Source organism: Martes martes (genome assembly GCF_963455335.1).
Source record: "Martes martes genome assembly, chromosome: 15".
Lineage (NCBI taxonomy): Eukaryota > Metazoa > Chordata > Mammalia > Carnivora > Mustelidae > Martes > Martes martes.
Genome location: NC_137903.1, coordinates 54,121,959 through 54,142,695, shown reverse-complemented (window position 1 = coordinate 54,142,695; position 20,737 = coordinate 54,121,959). Strand labels below are relative to the sequence as shown.

The window sequence follows — 20,737 nt, the reverse complement described above, 5'->3', positions numbered from 1 at the left end:
CAGATGCCCAGTTCCACAGACCAGACGGAAGCACTGCCCCTGGTGGTCCGCAAAAACTCCTCCGACCAGGCCACCACCGGCCCCCCGGCCGGCGGCCACCACCAGCCCCTGCACCAGTCGCCTCTCTCCGCCACCGCTGGCTTCACCACGTCCACCTTCCGCCACCCTTTCCCCCTTCCCCTGATGGCCTACCCATTTCAGAGTCCGTTAGGTGCTCCCTCCGGCTCCTTCTCGGGAAAAGACAGAGCCTCTCCCGAATCCTTAGACTTAACTAGGGAGACCACGAGTCTGAGGACCAAGATGTCATCCCACCACCTGAGCCACCATCCTTGTTCACCAGCACACCCACCCAGCACCGCAGAAGGGCTCTCCCTGTCGCTCATCAAGTCCGAGTGTGGCGATCTTCAAGACATGTCCGAAATCTCACCGTATTCGGGAAGTGCAATATCCTTTTCTTTTCCACCCCCGCGAGGAAAACCAAACCAAACCAAACCAAACCAAAAGGCTTCCCCAAAGGTCAGGTTCCCACAACATATAGAATAACGTAAATTAGTATCTTCTTAGGAATGCAGTCTTTGCTCTTATTCAGAGTAATGGGCTTTTATCAGCACACGTGCTGCACTCCTGATGGCACAAAAGCTTCGCAGGAAACCTACATCTTTGCAACTTTCACAAGTTGTTAATTGCCTCAGAGAGCTGGTATAATATGTGCTTTTCCGCAGTGCTTTTTCTGCTATTCTTCCTGCATTCTCTCTTCTTTCTTTTCCTTCTTTTTTTTTTTTTTTTAAATTTCTTTTAGGAGTAGAGTCAGAGATGGACCTAAAAAAATCTCATTATAATAATTGAATTCTATCAGTTTTTTTTTTTTTGTTAAGTTTTAAGGTGTTAAGTTTTTATCATGGAGTCAAGAGAAAAGTCAGTTTTGAGATCCCTAAGATTCCATAAGAAGAATTCTCCCTTTAAACCATCTGCAAGGCTCCTGGGCCATGTAAAGAAGACCTGATTTAATCTTATGAAGAGCACTTTACTGGTGGGAGGCTCCCCTGAGAGAAAAATGGACAAGGGGGCGGGGGAGGGGGGAGTCAGAGTCTCTCTTTAATCTTTAAGGAGACCTGGTTTGTCGTTGTTGGTGTTTCTTTAAGGAAATATACAGGTACTGATTTATTCAGACGGCATTGGTCGGTCTCTCTCTCTCTCTCTCTCTCTCTCGTTCACCCAAGGTCTGTTCTTTGGGTCTGGTGCAGCTGCCTCTATGCATGATTAACCTCTGTTCAGCCATACACAGAAATCTTTTGTCCTAACATACACAAAGCAAATTATTTTGGAAAGCAAGAGAGCACAATTAAATATAAAACTCAGCTGTATTCGACTTAAAAATGGCTCTTTTTTATGACTCTTTTACATTTTGAACCTGACTTTTTAGGTAGAGATGCCAGTTATATTTTTTTTATTAGACCTGTCCTGAACTCCAGCTATTTTTAACGGACATTTTTTTTTTCCTCTGTAACTTGGTCCTTTCAGTAAATTTTTAAAACTCTTGTGGTTGTTGGTGTTTGGGGGTAGTCGAATAGTAGCATTTGGGGGCAGGTAGAGGCATGTTTCTTTTATAATCAATTTCCAGATGGACATAAAATTTAGCAATTAAGTTGGCTGTTGCTAAATTGAGGATTTTGAGCAATTGTCCTGATGACTAGAGATTGACATTTTAGTATCTAAGCCCACTCCAGACGCTGCCACGTAAGTGCAAAGTCCCGGCTATGGTGGAAATACATTTTTCTGTGTAGGGAAGGCCGTTCTTCTAACCAGCTCTTAGGACAGTAGTGAAGATGTCTGCTAAGATGAACCACGAGTATGAGACCCACTTGGGGCACTGAAACATGGTCTCTTTCCACTGTGAGGAAGAAGAGAATAATGTCACGAGAGGAAGGAAGATAAAGATGTTGAGAACTTAGGTATATAAACGGAAACTGAGTCTTGGCTTGGTTGCTAATTTAACTTCTACCTTCCAAAGACCTAAAATGTAATCTACCAGCCATGAATCAAAGCTGTGCCAAGCATCATGCCTTGCACATTATAAACAGGCAATAAACATCGGTCAAAGAGATTGCCATATAGTGTCGGCGATGAGAAAGGCCAGGCAAGGAGATGCAGGGCCTGGAATGGTTTTCTATCCTTGCGTGGAAGAGGATCTTCTGAGATACACACAAGGCTGAGGTCCAGAGCTAGACCCTATCTTACTTCATTTTGAAGGCTGTAGTCATGATGGTGGGTTGTTTCTCTCCCCTCTTTGTTTCTCTCTCTCTCTCTCTCTCTCTCTCTCATACACACACAAAAACACATATACACACACTCAGAGGAAAGGGACATACCCATTTTGAGGAATATTTAAAACCAGGTTTCACCGTCCCATAAGTGCACACTAAACTCTTTAACCAGTTTATGGTTTTTTTTTTTATTAGACTTTTTATTAAAACCAGATCATTATGCCTGTGCCTTTTTTTTTTTTTTAATGTAAGTTGGGTCTTCTAGGAAAAACATCTTTTAGATTGCTTTAAGTGTTGGCTACATTCATTGTCTCATGCTCTCTAAATCCCCTGAGGAATTTAGAGGATTTGAATGGAAAGAAGTTCCTTTTATTTCTATACATATCAAAGGCTTTAAGGAGAATATAGTTGCTTCTTCAGCTGAATAACGTCCTTCTCCTACCAATATAAGAGGCTGTTGAACAGGGATGGCTTGGAAACACCTGTGTTCGTATGAAATGTTGCTTACACCTGGAGCTGTTTCTTTCATGAAGCTAAATAATTTTGGCCCCTTGTCACAGTTAATGATGACATGTCCCACTTTTGGCCGTCTAGCCTCTGTTCCTTTCCCCTCGATCATGCCATTCACCCCACTGATACATTCTTTCTCAGGAAGAAAATAGGCAAGCTACCCTTTCTATAATCCCCATGATTCTGAACCCAGTGAGGATCTGAGTGTTTTGGGGAGACTGGGCCCACTTGTCTCCTGTCTCCATCCTTGTATGGCAATGAGTTCTTACCTTGACTTACCCAATGGCATATAGGCAAAATTCTCAAGCTTTGAGTTGAAAGAATTCTTCTGGGAATCCTGGAGAGTGGTGTCTACTTCAGTTTTAGGTATATAAAGCCACCTTAGAACCATCCAGTTTTCCCTAGAAAAAAATTCAGTAGACATGAGTAGAAATAAGGATGAAATGATACCTCTATGATTGTCCTTATTATGTTTTTCTTTGTGGTCATGGCTTTTCCAATAGTAATGAATAATACAATTCTTAAGGAATGATTCTTTCCCACTTCAAAGGGCATCATGTGCTTCTTTGAACAAAGTAGCCAAGATAAGAACTATTAAGGACACCAGCTTATCAGATAAATCCATTCTAAGTTCAGCACATGAAGCATATGTAATCTACATAAACGCACTACCTCGTTATCCTTTTCTAATCCAAAGGAAGTAGTGAATGTGGACCTGTTGAACTCCATGTCAGTGCACCTGCTCCAGGAGCGCACGTCTCAGAGATACGTGTGTGTGTTCAGTATCTTTGCAAATGAATCTATTTAATCAAATATTAAGTTTTATTCAAATTCCAAAAGAAACAGCCAATTGTTTTTCTTCACGATGTTCCTTGTCATTCATCCTCTTTGCATCTCAAGAAAAATAGCCTTGTTTGGGCCTCAGACATTTGCATGCCCCCAGTCTAAGCAGGAGCGTAGTCTTATGAGCCTTTAAGATGCGCCAGTGGAGAAACTGAGCCCCTTTCCTGTGACATCCCCCACTTGACTTTGGGGGAGAACGTTCTAAAGCACTTCAAGTTTAGGAAAGGAAAATTGTTTGGTAATTTGAAACTAAAATCTAACTGGAAAACATGGATTAAAAATGAATTTCTGATATGCGAAATAATCCATAGACATTTTTAGAAGTCTTGTGGAGCCACAGTGATTCTATTAGCTGCATGAGCTACAGGGAAAGCATTCACACAAAAGACTGAGAGACTCTGGGTGCTTACCCCACCAAAAAAATTATTCAGTAAGTTCCTTTTTTTTTTTTTTAATTTCCATAAGTGACACATCTTATGAGTTCAACTTCTTAATGGAGTAAGAGCGTGTTCTATCACTTTGATTAAATGAGACAGTCTAGATCCTCTCTCCCCATTTGAGGGAGAAATCCTCTTGGAAACAGCAAATCAGAGCATCAGGAGACAGCTAAAATTCTTTGGGTGTCAGAGCATTCTAGAAAATGTAAGTAAGTAGCCCCAATCCAATTCGGTTGGAAGTGCAGCTGGTAAGATCTCTAGCCACAATTCGGAGTTCAGCTGAGGGGGTAAAAAAAAATCCCCTTCCTCCAGCACTCACAATGCGTTCTTGCATTTGCTTTTTTGCGGCCACACCCCTCCCCTGCCAGGACTGTGTAGGTAAGGTTATATCCAGCCGCCTCTTAAACAGACAACACTCAGATTCCCAGGTTGTTTGAGCCCCTCCCCCGCCTTCAGCTGCAGTAGCCCACTTCTCTGATCTTTTCTATTCCTGAGCAGATGTCTTTCATTAATTTATGGATTTATCATCTTTTTTTTTTTCCTTTTTCATTTTCTTTTTTCTTTCTTTCTTTTTTCTTTTTCTTTTCTCTTTTTTTTTTTTTACACCTGGCAGCTGTCTCAAGTTTCAGTAGTTATTGTCTATTTTGCATTACACATAGAATTGAATGTCATCTGTCTTCACAAAGCTATGGCTAAGAGAATTGAGGCAAAGCCACATGAGCTGCTGGGACAGATCTTGTTTGCGTTCCATCCCCCTCACCCCATCCCCCCCTTACCTCCTTAATATTTATTTGTGCTCATTTTCTTTCCTGGCCTTGAATGGAGCTTAGCTCGTGTTCAGTACAGCTGTATGTTTACTGAATCTATTCCATCATGAGTCATTGTGCGTGTGTAAGTATCCTGGAAACAGCTAGTGCTTTCTTGGAAGAACAGTTGCTTTTCAGCACAAGCACTTAAAAGGGAAATTAACCAATTGGTCAGTTCAGATTTATTTTGAGGAGGAAAAAAAAGGATTATCTAACTGTTGGCTTTTAAATGTTTCATTAGCTATTTTTAATAGTTTATTAGAAACATATATTTTATGGGAATTTTATCTTAATTACACGACGCGTGAGAGATAAAGATTTATTCTCTGTTCCATTTCCACTGATCAATTCTAAGTATTACCAACAGGAAACATTTTAAAGCAAAACGAACTTGAGACACTGGAATCAGAATCATTTTTTTCATGAACTAAAAAGCCTCTAAATCCTGATCAAAATAAGATGGATAGTTTTTGTTTGTTTGTTTGTTTGTTTTTAATAAAAAGAGCTAAAACATCGAAGCATGATTTAAGCATATTGAAAGCGTCAGGAAGTTCTGGTAGTTCTATCGCGGAGAACCACAGCAAAACGGGGTGTTTTGCAGGAGACCACGTATTTTAACCATTCAGTGCTTTCCCCCTGCTAATAATTCAGTGTGGAAGGTGGTTTTTTCATCTGTCCATCTGGAGAAAAGACTAGAACCCAGATCGGAGAGTGTCTGCTAAGGTTTGGAGTTGCCTAAAAACTCTTCTCACGAGGCGAGGCGAGCCGGCTTGCCAGTATTATTTCACTTACCCGTTTGGACAGATGGTCCCGAAGTGTGCTGGGCTCCTTTAGTCTTCTCTACCGTTCTAATGGAGGTTACTGGAGGGCCTTTCAGCTCTTTCCTTGGTACAAGAAGTATGTCAGTCATAAATTATCGTCTTTGTGATCATTACGGATCTGAAACAAAAACACAAGTTCAGTGAAGCGGCTTTGGCTCACAGACAGAAAATCGAAATGTCTTCCTTGGGTCCGTATTGGCCGTGGGGAGGGCGGTGGGGGCAGCGCAAGATTGAACTTTTCTGTTTACAAAACCAAGGTGATCTTTTAAACGTTGCATGCTGTTAAAGGGAATGCGAAATGGACCCAGCCCTCCGCGGAATATTTGGTTCAACACCCAGCTAGAAGTGGGTCTAGAGCTTATCAGTGTGAATTTGATTATGCTTCGCTACCAACTTCCTGCTTTCTCTGTCTTCCTAAGACTGGTCACGCTCTTCTTGCTGGAGGTCATTTAGAAACCTTGACTTTTCCTAAATATGAGGTTCTTTTTTTTTTTTTTTTAACCTTTTTTCACCAGGTGTGGCTTTTTTGTTGCCTGGTAAGACGTGTGTGTGCGCACACGTGCGTGTGTGCGCACACGCAAGTGCAGATTTTCTTTTCTTTTCTTCCTTATTTCTCCCAGACTCTCTTTTAAGAGAAAATCCTTAGAGAAGCTTCTAGGAAGGACCCTTAATTGACCTTGTGGGGGACCACATTGATTTTCTCCACGTGCATCTTCATTTCTGATAAATTATAAAGCCATTAATTTGCTGAGGAAATGGCAGGGCCAGGCTGCGGCACAGATGTGACCAGAGCCATCCCAGCTCTGAGTCTGCTGAGGACTGCCAAGAATCTGGGGGAGAATCAGGAAGCCTGGATTGTTATGGTTAGCCTCACATTCTCTTGGGAACTGTTTTAGTTGCTGCTGTTTACAGATCTAAAAGGTAATGATGTTTCCAGATAAATAGGCCTTCTTATTTTGGGTAAGTGGCCATTTATTGATCTGCTAACCCACATTTATTGATTTGCTAGCCCCTGCCACTGTGCCACTCTCAAAGGAGTTAACTATAAATCCAGGAGAGGCAAATTGTGTTTGGTCTTGGATCGTTGCTTTAACAAAAGCGACACCCCCTCCTGGCGCCCTCTGTGCCAAAACTACCCCTCCCAAGTTGCGGCTGTTATTTAAAAGGAAACAATTAAAAGGATATAATAATAAGATAGGAAGAAAGTGAGTCAAGATGCTCCATTAGATTAGCACTAAAAGGTAAAATACGCAGCTTGCCTGACAGTGTTCAAAATAATGCATTTTATATTTTCACGCACATTAGGATAATAACTTGATGTAAACTGCAGAGTGGGGAGAGAAGAACAAACAGAACTGTAATTGCAGAGAAGAAAAAAACTCTCACGCTAAGAGTTGTACAATCCGTGTTGGGTGCATTTGTCTCCTTAGCAACAAGTGAATGTATAGGGAGCATAAGGACCTCGAACACGGGGAATGTGTTGCCATCCTCACCATGGAGCCGTCAAGATTTCTGCAACCCCATTGTCCATCCTCACCATTACACCTGGCAGTTTCTGACCAGCGAGGGTCGTTTGGAGCAAGGGGCAGCAACGTAGTGATGCTGTGCCATTGACCTTCCAGAATTCCACCCTCCCCGCACACCCCCCCTCCCCCAGCTGCTTGATGGGCCTCCAGTTTCTTTGGGGGAGTGGGTGGTGAGTGCTTGTGTTTAAAGACATTTTTTTCCTTAACTAAGTGCCTCCTACATGCAGGAAGGATTGTCACCCAATCACTTGAAAAAAGCAAAGCTCATGTTCTTTTATACCCGTTATCCCAGCTCAAATATGCTGAAGACGTACTTCTCCGATGTGAAGGTAAGGACGTTTTTCATCGGTCGTTTATCAGTCTCTGTGCATGTGGTCGTGATTCAAACTCTTGGAAGTTAGCGGAGATGAGTGTGAAAATCAATCCGTGAATACACCTGTGTTTAATTGATGCAATGCACTCATCTTTTTGTCAAAAGCCGTGCCAGGCAAAGATGCCCCTTAGGACGAGGAGGCTGGTACTAAGTCACACGGGTTTCCAGTGTGATGTGGGAAACTTAGCCTCTCACTTTGTATGTCTTAGTCACTTCTTGGGAGAAATTTCAGCCAGCCCTGGATGGGTGTGCTTCCGAGAATTTTTTTTTTCCCCCTCCCTTCAACAACAGTAAACTGTTTTCTGTTTTTGTTTCTGTTGGTTTCCCCATATTTGCGCTGAGGAAAGCAAACTCTAACACCTCTTTTTCCCCCTGTCGAAAGGAGCGTACATTGAAATTCTCTATGCAGTAGCTGCTTAAAAACAAAAGTGATGATTGTCTCTTATTTACAACTTAATTTGTTGTTGATGTAGAGTACACTGAGCATAAGGAGAATGAATAAAGTGACAGATTCAGGACACATTATTCAAATGAGGATATGAAAGCTGTCGGCCTACAGCTGCAGCCTCCCTCATTCTACAGAATATGGGGACCTCCTGGTTCTGTGTGCGTGTGGATGTGTGTGTGCGCGTCTGTGTCTGTGTGTGGGTTTTAAGTAATTGTTTGCAACAACTTGATGTTGTGTTAATCATCTGCAACTTTTTAAAACATAGATTGGGTTTTGATGATGATAATCACATGCATGGTATCATTATCCGAGGAACTCGATAAACATTACATTAGCTGAGATTAGTTTATTGGGGTTGGGTGCCTTTCCCCCCACCCTCCGCTGCCCACCCCCATGGGTACAAGTTCTTAGTCCTGCCACTGAGAACTCAGGAGCTGCCAAAGCAGGCTTTTGCCGTGGCTCCGCTCCCTCCACGCAGAGGGTTTCAAGCCCCGTGGCCCCGTGGCCGCGCTGCCCCCCCCCCTTTTGCAGGCCAACTCATTTTCGTTTCCTTCACTGATGTTTTATTTGGCCTTCTAAGAAAAGTTCTGCTTTCCCTCCCGTTTGCTTTTGAATTGTGTATCCACTTCAGCCTTTTATCTTCCTCCTTCCCTGGGGGAGCTCCTTAAGTGGCAGGCGTGTCCCCCCAACTTCCAGGGCCAACCTTCTGGGCCGCGTGGGAAGGCCCAGAGAGGCAGTAACTTGAAGGGCTGGTTGAGGATCATTCAAGTACAGACAAGGCTGAGTGACATGGGTAGGCCCAGGAAGAGGGTTTGCCCTTCGTGGGGGACCATCTGAAACAGACACCGGGGAGGGGGGGAATTTGCCAACTGGTTGAAGACTGGATGGCTTCTGCAGCCTAATGGAACCTGGCAGGATTCTTTGGGGCCCGGGGTCGGGGGGAGCAGTCCTCTCAACACCCGAGTTCCAGGAAGAAGGGGGGACATGGACGAGAGGAAGAAAGTGTTACCGTGCACGTGTGTGTGTGTGTGTGTGTGTCTAGGTGCCCATGTTACCTCCTCCACTCCTCTTAGTGCAATGATCGGCACTGTTGTGATTATAATAAAGACAATCCCTTATATTATTTAGATAGTGCTTTTCCTAAGAAGGAGGCCATAGCGCTTTACAAACTGCATCCATAGGGATCTCTCACCCACTATTGGAAACACAGCCCCGGGAGGGTGTAACGCAGCAGCCATTCTGAGCCAACAACACTATCCAACAGTACATGTAAATATTAGAAACATTCGTGGGCCGGGGGAGAAGGGCAAGGGTAGGGGAGATTGTTAATCTGTAGTGGTTAATCTGTAATCTTTATAAATACTCGGCAGCGTAAACTGACAAGAAATTGTTCCTCTTCCTCTAGAATGCATCTAGTAATTCAGCTTTGCAAATAATCACTATGTAAACAACAATTAAATACCGGGGTGAATATTTTATTTTAAAAAAAAAGCACTGATATTCAGATGATAGATTCTATCCATACTCTATCCATACTGGGAGAGAAGGCTGTTAAAGTATACGTGAGTCTGGTTAATTCCCAATTATCCACTCTAATGGAGGGGAAACGGTAGGGCATATAATGCATAGCAGAAAATCACCGAAGGTCATTTCTCTTTTATTTTTGGAATGAATTATACATTTTTAACTTTGCTAATTATGTTTTTTCTTTGGCTAGTAATAAATGAATTTGTATTCCCTGAGCTTATGCTGATGAAGTTGGAAAGGCATGCATAGAAAAGGGAAGGATAGTCCAGGCACGGTGTTCCAGAAACTTGGTAGAAAAACAATAGCAGATCATGCTTGGACTTTTTAATAGTAAAGAAAATCCAGAACTTGAATGCCGACGATGCGTAGGCTCATACACATGTATATTTGTACGGATGTTATAAATGTATAGATACATAATGTAGTGGGTGTGTATATATATACATATGTATACACACACATACTTATTTCTAGATATAGATATATAAACGTGGATACTTACTTGTAAGACGGAAATAACTAGGTGTTTCTCTACATATGAATATGCAACCCCAAATTTTATTTCAATGTAGGTAGATTCGAGAAAACCACTACAGAATTAAGAGATCTCTAGAAATTAGGGGAAGGACCTTAGGAATTTGTAACAGGTGAGAGCTTATATCACCTGTCCTGAGAAAGACGTAGTCATGTGTCTGTGGACCAAGTCAGACTTCTCCCAGCGACACAAGCTTATACTTGATTGTGGCTGCCTTCATCTAAGTGAAAATTCCTAATCCTAGCAAAACGTACCTTTCCAAATCATCAAAGTCATTTCATTTCAAATGGGGTCCCCAGGTTAGTTTTGCAAGTTAAAAAAAACAAAAACAAAAACAGGAGAAGCAACACAAGTGGAAAATATTTGGTTTCATGAGTAAAGCGTAGCCTAGGTGTCATGAGACACCGTTGGAAGATCATGCTAGACCAAGCGCATCCTCTGATGGGCCCCAGAAGGTGAGCCCAGGCAGGGTGGTACGCCCTGCCTTGCATTTTTCCTTAGGGCGGGAGAGAGCGCTTCCCTCTCCGCAAGTGACTTCCATTTGGGCAGGAGGTGAATGCTTTTAAATTATTCTGGAAAGAAAGGGGTGGGGGGACACCTCCCACGATTCAGATGCTGGCTTGGGGAGAGCCGTCCAGCGATGATCTATACGAAGGATGAAACCGGGGCTGACTTGGTTTCATGCCTAGAGGAAGAATCTAAACAAAGTGGCAGGTTCTCACAGAGGCCGGCTCCATCCCCTCACCGCGACATTTAGCCAGACAAAAAGCTCAGCTCCCCAGGGCTCAAAATCCTTCGAGAAGAGCAAGGGGGCACAAGGGGGCACACGGGCAGGACATGCCGAGGGCTGACGGGGCCCCTCCGTCTCCCTGTGCACCTACTGGGGGCTGATTTTAATGTATCAACTAATAACTCTTAGACCACTAAGTACCACAGATTCAGTGTCATTTTAGCTTTGAAGAACAGACGCTCACAGCTTTTCAAGCCGGCAGTGTTAAATGATGTATCTCATTCCCTCCACCCCTTGAGTCAACCGCTGCCTAGCCAGATTAAGGTGTCAGATTGATTTGTTTTATACATCTTTTGACCATGCTCATTGAATATTTAGGAAGTTTCTTCAGCCCATATTGAGGCTGAGATGTCCCGTGGGAAGCATTAATCAAAGTCACAGAGACTCACACACTGTGGAAACACAGCCTCTTTATTGTAGCGATTAGTTTTTGCAGTAACACATTAACACACTACAGAGCTTTCCTTTATAGAACAATTGATCCTTTTCTTGTAAGCCACTACAGAACGGGGGGGGGAAATTAACTCTTTAAAGTTTAACACTTTTTCTCCCCCAGCGCGAATATCTAGAAAAGGGGGCGGGGGGGGGGTGCTGCCTCTGCTTTTCGCCAGCAACTGAAAACAGAACAAATTTCAGTGCACTTCTGGTGGAGGGAAACCCAGTTCTCCAAGCTGTTGTGCTGGTCATTTCACTTGTCTTGTGTCGGGGGGAGTCTGTTGTTTTTGCCCATTCTTTCTCTCTGGTATTTCCATTCTGTAACAATAAGCTTTAAATCTCCCTTTATGTCCCATTCCTAAATAATGGCAAGTGCACTTACTTTTTTGTCCTCCCCCATTAGGTCATTCATGACCATTCTAGAAAAAAAATACCCTTCTATTTTTTTCCTCTACAGTACTCTTGTCCATAGGAGACAATGTCTTGTAACAATGCAGAAGCCTAATCTCCATGTCAAAGCAATTTTCATTCCCCAGTGCACAGCCTGCTATCATTTTGTAATGTTTTGTTTCTTATTCTAAAAGAATTAAAAAGGAACAGTAAGCCGTCACGGGGGCCTGTAGTCCTTATCTCAGTGTCTGGAAATTTGGACAGTGTATTTTACTGCTGAGATAAAATGGAAAGAACTCCAAGTTCAGCAAATCGTAATGGGTTTAAGTTCTATTGAAATCGGCAACCAGAAGATCAGATAACGGGGGTCCTTCAGTTGTCTTTTTAATCGGGTTCCCCGCAAGGCTGAATAGAGACAGAGCAGACACACAGAGTGAAAATATAATTCTTGGATAGGTTAAGTACATGTTTGAACTCTTGCAAGCAGAAGCGATTTGCTGATGACTTAATCATTTTCTGGTCAATTATCTGTAAGGGCCCTTGCAACTCCATGGCAATTATGATGCAAGGTGGCCTTTTGGGAGAAACACCAGTCTTCCTGCTTCTATTTCCTTGTTATGTCCATTCCCTGCCATAAATTTTCATTCATTTATTATCTTTGCTAGTATAGAAACAACTTTCTGTGTAGTAATTACAGCCCCAGTACACACTTTAGCTGTCATCTTGTTGGGAGTCTGGATGTTCTCATGGCCGGTGTTTGATAAGTGGTCTTTGTTGATTTTTGATGAATGTACATCTTTTTCTGGGGGCCCAGGGAAGGGAATGCCTGTGATGACAAAAGGCAGGGGGTTGTCTGTCAGCCCGCCTGATATAAAGCTATGGATTTATTGGTTTTGACTTGGCAAGTTGAGATGCATCTGTCCTTTACCGTGAACAGAGGACTGTCAATAAGAATGGTATCATTTGCAGTGAATCCAGGAAGACATCTTCATTTAAAAGGTCATCAGGAAACCTTGGTAAACAAAGTTCTAAAGCCTAATCATGTTAGGGTAACTTGGCATTCGAAAAAAAAAAAATGTAATAAAGTGTCTGTCTAGGCCGTCTGTGTACTCTTGTCTTAACCACACCTTCTGAACAGCATAGACTCCAACAGAAAGGGGTGTGGGTCTTACCCAGCGCCGGCTGTAGGAAGAATGCGAACAGGCACGGTGGTCTGGCCAGACAGATGTGAGCACCGTGTGCAAACAGAAAGTGAAGTCACAGCCGATGGCCATGGGGATCACCCATTACCAAAACATAGGCCAATTCCAGACTCCTCCCCTTTTGTGTGAAAGTTGTTTTCTGGCATTGCACGAGGCCGTCATGTGATGACACAAATTCTCATTAAAAAAAAAAAGAAAGAAATCACGCTAGTGGTGAAGTCATGTGGCTCACCATCTCTGGTACAGGTTTCCCCCGCTACCCAAAAGTAGAGCGTTCCTACAAAACTTTTCATAAGCCCAAATGACGGAAAGCCAAGAACCAATTACCGTCAATTTATACGGAAAAAACGTTGAGCCTTCCCAGACCCCCAAAAATAAGCTCTCTCAGACTTTTCTGATACCCTAGGACACTTCTCGATAACAGATGCACAAAATAAATCAAGATAAAGCACAGATGCTCACAGACACAGTGCAAAGCCATGGCGCCATGATGCTGAGATGCTGAGCCTGGCTCCTGGAGAAGGTGCTTGGTGGGGGCCCTCTCGCTGCTCGGGGAGCGTGCCACCTCCCTAATGGCTCGCCGTAAAGCTGAACACGGTTTGCCCTTGTTGCTTTGCTTCTGAAAAGCAGATATCCTTTCTGGATTTCTTTCGGTTCGTGAAACCGGGTCCCAATGTAGGTCTTTTCGTAAAAGCAAAATGGTGGAACGTGCACTTTTGAAAAGCAAGGGAAGCTGTACTTGCAAGTAATTACTCCTCCCAGCACTCTGGCTAGAATACATTTCCATAAAAAAGTATACAAACGCTGTTTGTTCATTGAAAGAGGAAGAACGGTGTTTAGAATAAGATACTCAGCTTCTTAAGGAAATTCAGATTTAGAATGTGAGTTTTCCATTGGAAATGCGGAGGACTGGGAAGTGATTTCCATGGCTGATAGGTTTTGTAATCTCTTATACATGTATTACTGCTTTCACCCCTCTCTGCCACCATTTTGGTGGAATCCAGAACATAGTCTGTCCAAGTAAGGTGGACATGAGAACTTTAAAAAGACTTCAAATGCTTAAAGAATAAGTGAAGAAAATGGCCATGTTCTTATCCTTTCCAACATTTAAATTTGACAGTTCAACAGATGCATTACCTCTCAGCTCATCAAGTGGTTTAGCAATTTCCGTGAGTTTTACTACATTCAGATGGAGAAGTACGCGCGTCAAGCCATCAACGATGGAGTCACCAGTACGGAAGAGCTGTCTATAACCAGAGACTGTGAGCTCTACAGGGCTCTGAACATGCACTACAATAAAGCAAATGACTTTGAGGTAGGAATTCATCTTTATTGTTTGGTCATCTCCCTTTCCTTTTTTTAAAAAAAAACAATTCATTTTCTTTGGCGATGTCCCCAAATCTGTTTTAGTCTTGGTATCTCACACGAGCATCCCACAATAGGGGAAGAGGTGAGGCCGGAAGAAGGAGCCTCACTCCGTGGGCGGAGTCCCGGGGGACTGACCCACTCCTACGTCCTTTCCCATTCCCCAGCTCTGCTGCTTGCATGAAGACCCATGGGCCACAGAAAAGGGAACCCGAGAATTCAGAGAAAATTATAGCAAGGAACCCACACACACTGACTCCCTTTCCAGGGAGGAGGTTCCCACTCTAACAGGCCTTTTTGCTTCTTAGGTTCCGGCATGTCAACTGAGCGGACATAGGCTATGTGCAATGATGGCTGCAAACGTTGTTTTCTAAAAAAGGTCTAGAGAGGTGGCTGGGGGAGTGATTCTGTGGTTTCCCCTTTAATCGGCGTTTATTTCCTTTATGGAAGAAATGGTACAAGAATTTGCTTACTATGTATTGTGAGAGAGCCATCCACATCTTTTTATGGTTTTGTTTCTGTTTTTGTTCTTTTGGGGGGAGAGCCTAGGGTGTTTATGTCCCTATGTGTAGCTTCACGAGCATGCCACTCTTTGTTCATACACACACCCTCTCACACACACACACACACACACACACACACACACACACACATCTACAACATGCATATTCTAGATACACACAAAGCAGTGTAGACGATTCCCAGAAAGCAATGGCTACACAACAATGAAAGATGCGTGGCTATGAGTAAGGTGTTTCTTTACCGGCTAATGCTGTGCCTCAGCAAACCGTTTTCATTGCGACGTGATGACTCTATGCGACAACACTAGCGAATCTCCCAGCCCTCACAAAAGCATTTTGCTGAGCCCTGCTGGCTGAGGCAACAATAGCGAGAGGTGGGAACGTGGCAGAGTTCTGCAGGCTGAACCCCCGGTGGTGAGTGTAGACAGGCTGTGGGTGGCTTGCCATGTTGGTCCTTTTCTTGTGTTATCTTCAGGATAGGAATGGTCTTCTCTGCCATCGGCTCCTACAGGGGACCTTGTGTTAATATTACAGGAGACCTTATGTTAATATTCATGCTTTCCTCACATGGATAGGCACCCAGAGACACCCAGGAAGTTGGCTACTTCAAAGGAAGAGAAGGGCATCTTGGTCTAGACTGGTCAATGAAAGGGACCCGCCCTTTCCTTTTGGGGCTCTTCTCACACGGGTTTTGGCAGTGCACATCAGTGATGGTGGCTGACCAGGCGGCGATGGTGGAAACTTAGCCATGGGGAAGTCATGGTTTTCCCTTGAAAGTTTGAACGCTTCGACTGTAAGCCAACATATCTTTGGTATCCACGGTGAAATATGTGTTTCTTGCCAAAGGTGTTACGAGCAACGTTTCTCTTTGGCTGAGCACATTACAAGTGGGGACCCTTCTCGCCTTGCTTCTCCATTGTAAAGGGTCCGTGTTTAAAGTCTGTTAGAGAGCTCTGGTTTACGCCCTGACAATTCTGATAGAACTCTCTCCGGATTTCTCCTAGAGCTGACGAACAGGACTAGGGCTAGCCATTTTAAAGAAATTCTGTGAAGACTTTCATTTCTTTTTCTCCCCCTTTCTGTTGAGTCTGTTGCTCTAAACTTTACCCAAAGAGAACTCAACTGTATGCTAGTGAACTCTTTACAGCTGATAACGGCAAATATTTGTTTGGCGACGTGCGTCAAGCTTTCTAAAAGAATTGCCCAAGATTCATGCCATGAGTTCTGCATTTTTGCTGTGTAATACACTCTGAGATGACAAATCCTTACGGTGCATGTTCGGATTTTTAAGGTTCTTAAACCTTACCTGGTTGGAACTTAACCCCCTGCTCACAGCATAAGAGCCGAAATGACACCAAGCAGGGGCGGCTGGCATCGAGAAGTACCCAACAAGCTGTTCCATTTAGCAGCATCTAAATCCTCCCTTAATGTGATTAACATCTGATATTTCTCTCTTTGTGAATCATACTCACTTCCAGCCAGGACACCTCTCCTTTATCTGCAGTGTCTATTTTAAGACTGCTTCAGTGCAAGGAGTATGGGGCCCGGGGAGCAGTTTTGTCACTTCTCATGTGACTTCAGACAAGTTATTGGTCTATTCTGGGTCTTTTCCTTCCTCAGTAAAATCCTGGGATCTTTCTGGAAATGCGGTAAGATGCAGAGCAGGAACATGAGTTCCGCGCTGTCCCCTCCACTCACCCATAGGCACGGACGTGTACACGCATGCCTGCCGCCACAGACGGTCGCTGAATAGATTTTCATTTCGCCTCCCGGTTGGGCTCATTTACTAACAGAAGCTTCGGATGAGATGGTCCCTTCCCTTCTGTGCCTTGGTGCATGGAGGTCAGTGCTTAAGTAAGATGCTCAGAAAGCCACTGGTCTTATCAGTGTGGTTTTACCACTGCCGGCGGCGGCCACGAGCCACAGCAGACCCAGCACCTTGAGCAGGATATCTCAGCTGGTGCTGGGTGCACTCCTTGACTTTTGTATTTAAGTTTCTTTTAAGAGCAAGTAAAGTGAATCTGTGGTCTTATAGGAGCAAGCGAAGAGGATGGCCAAGTAGAGAATGGTACATCTTGTGGGGTTTTTATCTTTTCCTTTTTTTTTTCCCCCCTGATTTTTAGACAGGGATGGAGCGTGGTAGGAAGACTTTGAAGTTATGGCTACATGTTGCCCAAAGATCCAATCCGTTCCGAGGACTATCTGTTCACCCAGTGAAATATTAGTTGGTCAAATAATAAAACAGCTTATTGGTGGCATTTTTAAGTTTCTCAATCCGTTGTTTGTGACAACAACAAGATAGCTAACGTTAATTGGCTGTACTATGTCCTGGGCACTCTTCTCAGTGTTTTACCAGTATTAATTGATTTAATGTGAGCAATAATAACGCTGTAGATGTTAATAGAAGAAAACGTTTAGTTTGCCTAAAGCCGTATCCTGTTTTTTTAAGTGATTCTAAACTGGTGGGAACAGGTAGAGCCAGGGAAAGAGAGAATGAGGCTAACGCTTTCCCTCCTTCACCGTGACTTTCTTCTTCTTTCTTTCTCTTCTGCTACTTGTCTTTTTTCAGCTTTGTGCTCCGTCTGTCTCTGCCTCTGTCATAAGCTGGCTGGCGGCACCTCTGTCCCCGCCTCGCACCATCCCCCTCCAGCCCCTGCTGCTCCTGGCTCTCAAGGCCAGAGTGGTGGCTGACCCCTGGCCTGCAGGAAAATAAAGCAGATGGGGAAGGTTATCACTAGCGAGGAGGGAGTGGCTTCAATCTCTCTCCTCCTCTAGACCCTGCGTTTCCTGGCCTTTATGAGTCAGGACCTTCTAAGTGACAGGAGGGCTTGTTCTGCCTTTTGTATCAGTTTACACAATGACCAAGATTCTTGGCACAGCACTTAGGGTGGTGAGAGCTTGAGAAGACCCAGGGGAAGTGGGAGAAGACCCGGAGGGGGAGGGGCACGCACCACCCGCCGCTGCCCTCAGTCTGTGCTGGAGGAAGGACAGTTGGCCTCCTCTCGTGGGGTGGGGCATCTCGCTTCTGAAGGTGAGTGTGTGAAGGTGTGCAGGAAAGGGGTGTTTAATTACAGGCTGCATCTTTCACTCCTACTTCTCACGTTTAATGAGATTGGCAACAATAAATTTGTCTTTCCAGGTGTTATGGTATATATTTCCATGCTTCATTCTCACTTCCCTTTGAAGAGCTTCCAACATCTTTTTATGGGGAGGGAGAGGAGGGTTGGGATCCCTTCCCAGTTTTTAAATCATACTGATACTTCTGACTTTAGGGGCAGATGAGTTGGATTTTATTACTTTTTTGTTTCCCTCACAACTGTGGCAGGAAGGAAGGTAATGATGGCTGTCAATTTCCAAGGCTGCCCCCGCGCTCCCTGTCATTCTCCGGTACTGGGAAGAGGTGGCTCTTGCCCCTCCGGGCCCGGCGGGCATCCCTCCCAGGCCTGCCAGTGCCAGGCATTTACCTGCAGGCAGGGTCCACGTGCCCTCTGAGTGTCCCTAGCTCCGCCCCTCCCCAAGACCCAAGTGTGGGGATGGGAGGCTGCGAAAGAAACGGAATGGGGGGAACTTGACTCATTGATTAATGGGCTCGTACAGGCCGTCTCCTAAGACACTGACACCCCACCCAGCAGATGCTCCGTCCCAGAGCCTCTGGCTCAACTTTTCTCCAGGCGTCCCACGACCGGCAAGAAGAGTGGTTCCGCGGACCCACTTCTGCATCGCCTTGCTTCGCCCTTAGAAAGCGAAAATAACCCCCCAGCACCCCTCCCATCGCACCCCTACCCCAGACACTGAACAACACGTGCTGAACACATTCTCTCCACCCCGCCTGCCCCCGTGCCCAGCCCTCCCGCTTCCCACACATCCCTGCGTTGAGGAAGATTTAATGTATTTGGAAGTCTTTCATTCACATTGTCATCTCTTTAAAGAAAAATGAGGACAGGTGGATTTAGGAAGCGTTTCCCTCCGCTCCAAAGAGATACTTAAATATGAGTGATCATTGGGGAAACTGGCACACGGGTGAAACCCTCTCACTGCCGCTGCTGTCTTTTGGCCTCGGAACCACTGAACCGTTTGAGTGATCACATGACCCACACCCTGGGTGGGCAGCGAGGAGGAAAAGACGCTCTTCCCATTTCTTCCCCTGCCAGTCCCGCCCCTGACAAGCCAAATTGATCTTTTAAGAGACTAAATGAATGTTCTCTAAATATAAGTAGACACATGGCTGTCTGGGAACACATTCCTGTACAGAATGATGGCCTGAAGAGTGAGGGAGAGGACGGTAAAAGACGCCGGCTCCAAGGTGGGCTGGAAGGGGTGGGGGGTGGGGGGTGGGGGGTGGGGGGCAGAGGCAGGATTGTGCGCGCACGGAGCTTCGTTTTTGCACCACTGTCCTTTTGGGATTCAAGGTGTTGATCAGTATAATGAAGCGGGACCATTGATTTATCATCTGTTTGGTAATGTCGTTGCATTTTTAGCTCCCTGTGTCTTTTTTGTCATTGGGTTACATTCAAGCACAGTAAGATCAGCTTTAAAACCTCCTTACTCAACAGCTTTATTAGTTATAGCATTCCATGACCTTTCTCAACATTCTTAAAGAAAAAGATACAGTGTAACGTCGCTTCACTTTGCTTATTGTCCTTTGTTGGGGTGAACAAAGCATTTTCCACAGTGGCTATAGCACATAATTATACAACTTTCAATGGCAGTGTCTTGGCACATATCAAAGTTCAGAGAAGCCTTTAGAAAAAAAAAATGTTTTGTGGCAGCCTAGGGAGGGTCTCATCTTTCCTTCAGAAAATAGTTCAAGGCTCTTCTGTCAAGCTTCCCTACTTAGAGCTTTTTCTCCTCCTGCTTCATAAAGTTTAAAGCGGATTCAGTGGAGTTCTATGATCTATTTCCTTTGAAAGATTGTTCCTCAGCACAGAGAGGCCCTTTGACTTCAAGAGTGCACAGATTCATGTCTTTAGGTATCATATGTCTGACCTTATCAGTTACTCCATTTAATGTCGGAGAAAAAGTCTCAACTCTTTGTGTTTGTCTGTTTTGCCTCTGTGAAATGATTTGGTGAAAAGACCATCCTTTTTAACACACCACTGAGAGGCCGTTTCTGCTGCAACCTACCCTGTGGCTTTTCTCTCTTTAAAAAAAAAAAAAAAAATTGTCCTTGTGTTTTGTGTATGGATGAGTTCACAGTGAGAATAGAATTATACAAGGGCAGACGCACACACAAAAAAAATCTTTTGCTTTCCTCCCTCCCCCCCCCCCCCCCAATGATCTATTGGCTCTCTTGGTGGCTCTGCCCCAACAGGAGAAGGCATTTAGCAAGCACAGAGGTGGCAGCGTAGTGCTGGGAAGGCAGTGGGTTTTCCCTTGCTTCGACCTACCCCTAAGGCCTTCATAATTAATTGTCCTTCAGAGATGAGGGAAGTTCAGAGACAGTGTGTGGAGTGATGTCTATTGTCTGACATTCACTTCTCCTTGCCTCTGCTCTTTTTTTTCGTCCCACAAAGGGTTATCAATAGGAGAAAGGGAGCAAGTTCTCTGCGGAGAGCCGCTGCCGGTGGTGGTCGGAGCTTTCGGTGGGATGTTAGCATTGTGTTCGGCCCGTCCTGGCTTCAGTGTCTGGAGGAGTTCTGACAGCCTTTTGAAAACCAGCCTGTTTATTTCGTCCGGATGAAACAAACTCATTTAGCCACCTAAAGCTTGTTCAGAAGTTGGCGATCCCTTTTCACGTGGACGATAATATTTTAAATCAAATTTCCTCAGCCTCCTCCCACCCCCGGATTTGATTTCACTGGAACCCGTTTGGTTCTTTTTCAGCCGCAGGGCAGAAAACGTAGAGCTCGTTCCCTCATTTCTCTTAAGTGTCTGGGTATAAATTTCCAAGAGTGAGTGTTTCTGCAACCGCTCCTTTTGGTGAAGCCTAGGAGTTTGGTTCTTG

The 20,737-nt window shown here is 44.4% G+C and overlaps 1 protein-coding gene across 1 annotated transcript in view; it reads left to right on the top strand.

Annotated features, from left to right (window-relative positions):
- The window catches only part of PROX1 (prospero homeobox 1), a 48,632-nt gene that overhangs the window by 5,647 nt on the left and 22,248 nt on the right, over positions 1-20,737 (top strand). The window contains 3 exon segments of the mRNA XM_080824206.1: positions 4-444; positions 7,429-7,536; positions 14,028-14,222. Coding sequence (XP_080680332.1) covers positions 4-444; positions 7,429-7,536; positions 14,028-14,222 — 744 coding nt within the window.